This window comes from Oncorhynchus mykiss, chromosome 5 (genome assembly GCF_013265735.2).
Source record: "Oncorhynchus mykiss isolate Arlee chromosome 5, USDA_OmykA_1.1, whole genome shotgun sequence".
In the NCBI taxonomy this organism is placed as follows: domain Eukaryota; kingdom Metazoa; phylum Chordata; class Actinopteri; order Salmoniformes; family Salmonidae; genus Oncorhynchus; species Oncorhynchus mykiss.
In genome coordinates this window covers 61,787,608-61,796,127 of record NC_048569.1, presented here as the reverse complement: position 1 = coordinate 61,796,127, position 8,520 = coordinate 61,787,608, and the positions used below count along the sequence as shown (strand labels likewise).

The 8,520-nt window shown below is 41.1% G+C and overlaps 1 protein-coding gene across 4 annotated transcripts in view; it reads right to left on the bottom strand.

The window, feature by feature from the left end:
- Positions 1-2,484: 2,484 nt before the first annotated feature.
- The window catches only part of LOC110524251 (MAU2 chromatid cohesion factor homolog), a 7,197-nt gene continuing 1,161 nt past the window's right edge, over positions 2,485-8,520 (bottom strand). For 2 of the 4 annotated variants that reach the window (XM_021603725.2, XM_021603726.2), the window contains exons 4-19: positions 8,402-8,497; positions 8,184-8,278; positions 7,999-8,026; positions 7,674-7,829; positions 7,345-7,491; positions 7,119-7,209; positions 6,903-7,006; positions 6,641-6,718; positions 6,432-6,506; positions 6,238-6,321; positions 6,109-6,158; positions 5,850-5,927; positions 5,624-5,735; positions 4,049-4,139; positions 3,803-3,930; positions 2,485-3,648 (exon numbers count right to left, since the gene is read on the bottom strand). In XM_021603725.2, the coding sequence (XP_021459400.1) occupies positions 3,574-3,648; positions 3,803-3,930; positions 4,049-4,139; positions 5,624-5,735; positions 5,850-5,927; positions 6,109-6,158; positions 6,238-6,321; positions 6,432-6,506; positions 6,641-6,718; positions 6,903-7,006; positions 7,119-7,209; positions 7,345-7,491; positions 7,674-7,829; positions 7,999-8,026; positions 8,184-8,278; positions 8,402-8,497 (1,488 nt within the window). In that variant the 3' untranslated portion in view covers positions 2,485-3,573. The remainder of the gene's footprint in view (positions 3,649-3,802; positions 3,931-4,048; positions 4,140-5,623; positions 5,736-5,849; positions 5,928-6,108; positions 6,159-6,237; positions 6,322-6,431; positions 6,507-6,640; positions 6,719-6,902; positions 7,007-7,118; positions 7,210-7,344; positions 7,492-7,673; positions 7,830-7,998; positions 8,027-8,183; positions 8,279-8,401; positions 8,498-8,520) is intronic. The other 2 variants (XM_021603727.2, XM_021603728.2) reach the window with 1 other exon arrangement.

Below are 8,520 nucleotides of genomic sequence, written 5' to 3'. Positions count from 1 at the left end.
AATTTTACTTTTTGGCAACAATGCAAAACGTTATGTTTGGTGTAAAAGCAACACAGCTGAACACACCATCCCCACTGTCAAACATGGTGGTGGCAGCATCATGGTTTGGGCCTGCTTTTCTTCAGCAGGGACAGGGAAGATGGTTAAAATTGATGGGAAGATGGATGGAGCCAAATACAGGACCATTCTGGAAGAAAACCTGATGGAGTCTGCAAAAGACCTGAGACTGGGACGGAGATTTGTCTTCCAACAAGACAATCCAAAACATAAAGCAAAATCTACAATGGAATGGTTCAAAAATAAACATATCCAGGTGTTAGAATGGCCAAGTCAAAGTCCAGACCTGAATCCAATCGAGAATCTGTGGAAAGAACTGAAAACTGCTGTTCACATGCTCTCCATCCAACCTCACTGAGCTCGAGCTGTTTTGCAAGGAGGACTGGGAAGAAATTTCAGTCTCTCAATGTGCAAAACTGATAGAGACATACCCCAAGCGACTTACAGCTGTAATCGCAGCAAAAGGTGGCGCTACAAAGTATTAACGTAAGGGGGCTGAATAATTTTGCACGCCCAATTTTTCAGTTTTTGATTTGTTAAAAAAGTTTGAAATATCCAATAAATGTCGTTCCACTTCATGATTGTGTCCCACTTGTTGTTGATTCTTCACAAAAAAATACAGTTTTATATCTTTATGTTTGAAGCCTGAAATGTGGCAAAAGGTCGCAAAGTTCAAGGGGGCCGAATACTTTCGCAAGGCACTGTATCTACCACAATGAACTTGTACCCCTGCACATCAACTCGGTAATGGTACCCCTGTATATAACCAAGTTATCATTACTCCTTGTGTATTTATTAGTACTTTTATTATGAGGTGCTTCACTTTTCTGTTATTTCTCTATTTTCTTTGTCTCTGTATTGTTGGGAAGGGCCCTGAGTAAGCATTTCACTGTTGGTCTACACCTGTTGTTTAGGAAGCATGTGACAAATAAAATGTGATTTGATTTGAGAGGCAGGATGGTCTGGCCTGACATGGCTCTGCAATGAAGGAGCAATGATTTCAAGATAGACCTATTTGTACAGACACCGTACATCTTTTTTTTTGTGGTAGGAAATAACTGGTGAGATGATAGTATTAGCATTTTAGTATTTTATTAGGATCCCCATTAGCTGATGCTGAAGGAGCAGCTACTCTTGCTGGGGGCCACACAAAACACAAACATGGCATAATACAGAACATCAATAGACAGAACAGAAGTTGCATATTTGAATACTCTGAAATCTTAGGAACACTTTACATGGAATGGTGGCAAATCATCCAAAACATACATATCATCTTCTGAAATGGCTTCAATTGCACAAGGAGATACATGGGTTGTTTTCGAAGGATACACACAAATACCAACAGAAATAGCAGTACATTAAAAAAATTAATCACTGGAGCTAAAGTCCTGTTGCACATCTGGAGATGAATCAAAGTATAAATCTAAGTTATAATACAGAATGGGTGTATCACTGAAGCAATATTTCTCTGTCCTACTAAACACCTACTACATTGCAAACCTGTTACTGGACTGTTTTAAAGTGCATTGAATTCATATCATACTTTAATAAATACTGTTAGTTGTACAGATAATTAGTCCATACCAATATACATCAAATCAAATGTCGTTCTTCACATGCGCCGAATACAACACCTTACAGTGAAATGCTTACTTACAAGCTCTTAACCAAAAATGCAATGTTAGAAAAAAAGTGTTAAGAAAGTATTTACTAAATTAAACGGCAGTAAAAAACGTATCACTCCAGTAGCCTGCACTCCAGTAGACTGCACTCCAGTAGCCTGCACTCCAGTAGCCTGCACTCCAGTAGCCTGCACTCCAGTAGCCTGCACTCCAGTAGTCTGCACTCCAGTAGCCTGCACTCCAGTAGACTGCACTCCAGTAGCCTGCACTCCAGTAGACTGCACTCCAGTAGCCTGCACATTGTAAATAAGGAACTGACTGACCCTGAATATAGCTTACTTACTTTCTTTTGTTCTAGTCATAGACTGTTTTCCCATTGCTACCACACGGCAAGCGGTACTGGAGCGCCAAGTCTAGGTCCAAGAGGCTTCTAAACAGCATCTAACCCCCAAGCCATAAGACTCCTGAACATCTAATCAAATGACTACCCAGACTATTTGCACTGCCCCCCCCCATATGCTGCTGCTACTCTGTTATTATCGATGCATAGCCACTGTAATAAGTCTACCTACATGTACATATTACCTCAATTACCTCGACTAACCGGTGCCTCCGCACATCCTGTATATAGCTTCTTTACTGCTGCTGTTTAAATATTTGTAACTTTTCTTTCTTTAGGTATTTTTCTTAAAACTGAGTTGTTGGTTAAGGGCTTGTAAGTAAGCATTTCACTGTAAGGTCTACTACACCTGTTGTATTCGGCCTGTGACAAATACATTTTTTTTTTTTGAAACAACACAAAATGGTTGCAAATACCACATTTATTCAGACTTTGTCCCCAAAAATATTGAAAAACAATATAATCAATAAAAACATAGGCATTGGATAGAATATGGCAAATACTCAAGCTTCTGACGTGTCCATATAGATTGACTTAAATAGCAAGCATTGAGTTGGATTTCTACATGTGATACTGGTAGTTAAAATACATTACACACTTGACTACATTTACTTTATAAAATGTCACTGTACAATAAAGGTTTCCCATGTGGCATATGTATACAATGTATTGTAAAGAAAACCTTTAACTAGACAAATTATAACATAACAAAAAGTAATACACCGATTTCTCTTTATCCAAAAGTTTCTTGTATGTTCAAAAAATGTCCATCTTCATGATCTATGGAACTCAATAAATGAACTAGAATTCATATGTATATCCAATAATAGTTGTGTTTGTGATGCATCTTTAAAATGGGCAAATCGGTGATCTATGGCATGTCAAATGTTACAACAAATATTCCTCTCTCAAAGCAGGTTTATCAAATCACAGCTCAAAAGGGACACCTGCTGGTCCATTAAGTAACTGCACTAATGAACATTCCAACTCCTTCACTATTCTCTCATGCACTCTTTCAGGAAGATATTCAAACCCTTTATCTCAACACTACCAATTTAACATTCAAGTCCAAACTTAACATGAAACAAAACATGTTGCTGGTTCAATCCATGAGAAGTAATGCCAAGTGTACCTACACTAATTCACGTGGATGTGGTGCTAGAAAACAATGACTAGCTGTGAAAATCCTCAGCAAATGATTAGCAACAGTTGAAGAGTTAATCAACATCAGTAACTTCCATGCATAGGAAAAATGGCATTCATACAAAGAAAAGCGGTCAAATATTTTGCTAAAGTTACAAAAATATCAACATTAATAAATTAATTGTATAACTGCTACTATGTTTTCCCAGTACCCCTCTAATTTTCAAAAGACGTAAAGAAACGATAGTTGAATTATAGACATCTTTGAGGCTAGAAGAATGGTAGCCCTTGTGTGTTGTCAGTTTGCTCTCGCTCTCTCGTATGCATGTGTATGACAGAGCCATGTGTTCATAGCAGGCTGGCCAGGCTGGTTGTCGGGCCGTTCTGGGCTTGAAACTGCCCAGGTGGTGGGCCGTCCGTCCACTGTCACAGAGGAGATTAGTATTGTTAATTACCCATCTGAGCCAGACAGACAACAGAAACACAGCTAAAACAACCTATATTATCTATTTACAATACACAACTTTTACGGCAGTAATAATTAAAGATAAAAAGTTAAAGATAAATTGATATGTACGCTGATTAGGTTGTGTTCGGGGAGGCTGCAGGCAGCGATGTGGTCCTGGAGAAGCTGCTGGGAGAAGTTCTGGTGCATCTGAGCAGCTTCATGGGCATCTATGGTGTTTCCCAGGGCCTTGTTCAGATCTACAGGGACAAGACAAAAACAGTGTGGTCAAGGAAACCTACATCAAATACTTTAAGCTTAGTAGGGAGCATTGAAGCTCAATCCAAAGACAAAAGAAATGCACAGGTAGGGACGTACCTTTTAAAAGGGCAGAGGACCACAGCTGGACAGACATGTCAGGGATCTTGCTGGCCAGCTGCATCGCTGGAACCACCATGTTGTTGCTTTCCTAGAGAAAAACAACAACATATTGTTACGCAAGCTACAGTTTGAGTCAGAAGTTCACATACACCTTAGCCAAATACATTTAAACTCAGTTTTTCACAATTCCTGACATTTAATCCTTGTAAAAATTCCCTGTCTTAGGTCAGTTAGGAACACCACTTTATTTTCAGAATGTGAAACGTCAGAATAATAGTAGAGAGAATGATTTAGTTCAGCTTTTATATTTCTTTCATCACATTCCCAGTGGGTCAGAAGTTTACATACACTCAATTAGTATTTGGTAGCATTGCCTTTAAATAGCTTAACTTGGGTCAAATGTTTCAGGTAGCCTTCCACAAGCTTCCCACAATAAGTTGGGTGACTTTTGGCATATTCCTCCTGATAGAGCTGGTGTAACGGAGTCAGGGTTGTAGCCCTCCTTGATCGCACACGCTTTTTCAGTTCTGCCCACAATTTTCTATAAGATTGAGGTCAGGGCTTTGTGATGGCCACTCCACTACCTCGACTTTGTTGTCCTTAAGCCATTTTGCCACAGCTTTGGAAGTATGCTTGAAGTCATTGTCCATGTGACCAAGCTTTAACTTCCTCACTGATGTCTTGAGATGTTGCTTCAATATATCCACATCATTTTCCTTCCTCACAATGCCATTATTTTGTGAAGTGCACCAGTCCCTCCTGCAGCAAAACACCCCACCAACATAATGCTGCCACCCCCATGCTTCACGGTTGGGATGGTGTTCTTCGGCTTGCAAGGCTCCCCTTTTTCCTCCAAACATAACGATGGTCATTATGGCCAGTTCTATTTTTGTTTCATCAGACTAGAGGACACTTATCCAAAAAGTACGATCTTTGTCCCCATGTGCAGTTGCAAACCGTAATCTGGCTTTTTTTTATGGCAGTTGTGGAGCAGTGGCTTCTTCCTTGCTGAGCGGCCTTTCAGGTTATGTCGATATAGGACTCATTTGACTGTAGATACTTTTGTACCCGTTTCCTCCAGCATCTTCACAAGGTCCTTTGCTGTTGTTCTGGGATTGATTTGCACTTTCCGCACCAAAGCACGTTAATGTCTAGGAAACAGAACACGCCTCCTTCCTGAGCGGCATGACGGCTGCGTGGTCCCATGCTGTTTATACTTGCGTACTATTGTTTGTACAGATGAACGTGGTACCTTCAGGAGTTTAGAAGTAGCTCCCAAGACTGAACCAGACTTGTGGAGGTCTACAAAGTAGCTGTCCTAACCAACTTGCCAAAACTATAGTTTGTTAACAAGAAATTTGTGGAGTGGTTGAAAAACGAGTTAATGACTTCAACCTAAGTGTATGTAAACTTCCACCTTCAACTGTACATACACAAATACTTTTTTCCGCACACGTTGAATAAAATGTATACTATACAGTAAGCTATGGACCCATACATAATTTTTGTAAAGGGGCAGGGTAGATGTTCCTTGAAAAATATCAATTTGTGACCATTGTGGAGTGATCTTACCCTGTGGTTTCCCAGTACATAGAATATATGGCCTAGCAGAACCAGTGAGCAGGCTGTCAGTCTATTCAGGTCCTCCGCATTGGACATCTTCAGAGTTTCTCTAAGGAACCGTCTGTAATAAGAGTATCATTATGAAATTATGTATTTTCCAATTCCCACGGAAAATTTGAGGACTTATGGGACACTTCTCAGCAACTCCGTAAAAAAGGGGGTGGGGGAGACTCACTTGGCCTCGTTGTAGCGTCCTTGGAAGAAGGACAGCAGTCCTCGGATGTAGAAAGCTGCAGCGCGGAGACAGTGAGAGCTGCAACACAACCAAACAAACAAGCCTGTCAGCTTGTAGTCAAATACACCAGCTCAGCAACGGGCTGCATTCTTAGCCTTAAAAAAAAAAAAGGTATTTGGCCCTGAGAATGTGTTTGGATTACAAAGCAAAATTGAGCAACCATTAAAATCTCTGTGTTATGCAATACGTATTAACACACCTCACAGGAAAGTTGTGATCAGGGTTTATCCTCTCAAGGAGACTGTAGAGCTTTAAAAGAAACAAGGTTAATACAGTTGACAATACTTTATTTTGAGTAAAAATGAATAGTGTGTGTGTGTCTACTAACCTCCTGGTGTCTGTTTCCTTCCCTGATGTAGACGCTGGCCAGGTTTGTCACAATGAACGCCCACAGTTCCTGGTGTGTGGTTAGCTGGAAAGGAAACACCTACAGATGAACTTACTATCCAAAACGTGACAATGTAATACATATTGAACGCATGCAGAGAGAACCCGTATAATAAGCTTAGCGTTACGACTTACGTCACTTACCCGCAAAGCGGCGGTGAACTGTGCCTCTGCGTTGTCCATACAGTTGACAGATATGCAATACAGGCCCTGAAAAAATGGAACAGCACATAAAGTTAAAAGAAGGGAGTTTTAGAGTTCCAGTTAGAGAAGTGGGTGGTAAACTGTTATTCAAGATAGTGAATTGAGGGTATGTATTCTGGGTGAAGGTTTCAAATACTTACTAGTAGAGTGTGGAGTTGGGCAGCGTGATTGGTGAATAACCTGGGGGACTGTTGGCACAGTTGGCAGACCTGGGAGATCTGGGATATGGAGAGAGAAAGTCATCATCTCAACTGTCAATGGGCATGAAATTGCCCATCATATATTCCAGTAGCTACTTTGATTGAACTTTTAAACATTCCACTGTAACTTTGCACAGTGTTTATGTTCAGAGTGAATGAGTAAAACAGAAATAAGATTGGTCCATGGATGCTTCTACATTACCTCTTGTAATGCAGTAGCCTTGTGACCAGTGACTAGCCGACACATGATGATGTGCTCCAGCAGAATGACCTGGAACGTTGAAAGGATGGGACTGCTGTCCAGCACTGAAATAAGGCGGGGTGGGACGTTTTAGACAACGTTTTAGTGGGTGTTAAACAGATGATTTTGATAGTGGTACAGAAAAGAGGTGACGCATGTGGGCTTCAAATCACTTACTTTTTAGTTTCTCAAGCTGCATGAGTGCTTTGTCTGTGTATTTCTGTGCCTTCTCCAAATACCCTGCTTGCATGGAGTGCATGACAGTCACCTGGATCATATAGAGAACAAGGTTATTACCATGTTACATGTTGCTTTTACCTATCCAATCCTTTCAGATCTGCACCAGTGTCTGTGGGGGATCAGTCCTCAGGTATCAGATGAGAAGGGAAAATATGGGGCTCACCAGGTAGACGAGAACACACATGTGTTCCTTGGGCAGCCAGTGGAAAAGGTCAGCAGGGTTACTGGGCAGGATCTCATCATCATGGAGTGTAGAGATGGTCTGGATGCACTGCTGCAGCTGCTTAAGACAGGGCTTCACACTCTTCACCTGCAACATAACATGGAGGTGGTCAATACCAGTGAAGCTGTTTCAACTACACTACAAATGAGTGGGAAAGCATATAGGCCATCTTGTCCAGGGGTGCATGACTACAATGTTGGGTGTTATTGCCCTTGTGGACCACAGTTAGTGCATCGGTGGTTTTGATCCAGCCTGACAGGCGTCTTTACCTGTCCGGCATCCAGGTAGTGTGTGACCTGCAGCACCAGGAAAAATACCCTGAGAGACTCTTTCTGGATGGGGTTTCCCTGCCAGTTCTCCACGATCGTCCCGCACAGCGTGAGCAGAGGGTGCACCTCCCCCAGCTTCCTCTCCATCAGTAAGAGCTGATACAAAGGATAAACATAACATTATGGTATGGATTCTCTAGTGCAAAATATTAGTTTATACCCATGCTATAAGTGCATTGCATACTTAAGATATCTGTTAATACTTACTAAAACACAAATGACAGATACAAAATTCTGCATTTTCATAAAATAATTTGAGACTTACCATTCCTTTACTCAGGAGGAACAGCGCCCTGAGAAACACACATTGCATACTCAGCCGACCGTTATACAAATGTTTTCATTAAGTTCACTGTAGGGCATGTTTAACATAACATCTACTGTATCTTGTTTTATGGATGATTAAATGTGGACAGAAAAAGTAAATTCAGCACAGCAAGGTTACAGTACCTGGTGTATTCCGAGCCCACCACTCTGGCATACTCAGCACCGACCCCTAGGAGGTCACAGGCAGACACAAGGTCTTTCTCCAGAGTGTGCAGTTGCTGATAAAAGGGAAAAAAATATGACACATTCAATGCACTGCAATGTAAAGGCTACAATCAAACATCCAAAAGAGTCAAGTCAATTCAGTCTGTATTTACAGTACATCTGACAGTACAACATACCGCTAGTTGAAACAGCAGGCGACAGTGCCAATAGGGAGTTTGCTGTGAGATCTGGATTGCCTTTCGCAGTAAAGGCTTTGCAGAATCCACCAGATTCTGAAAACAACAAATACAGAATC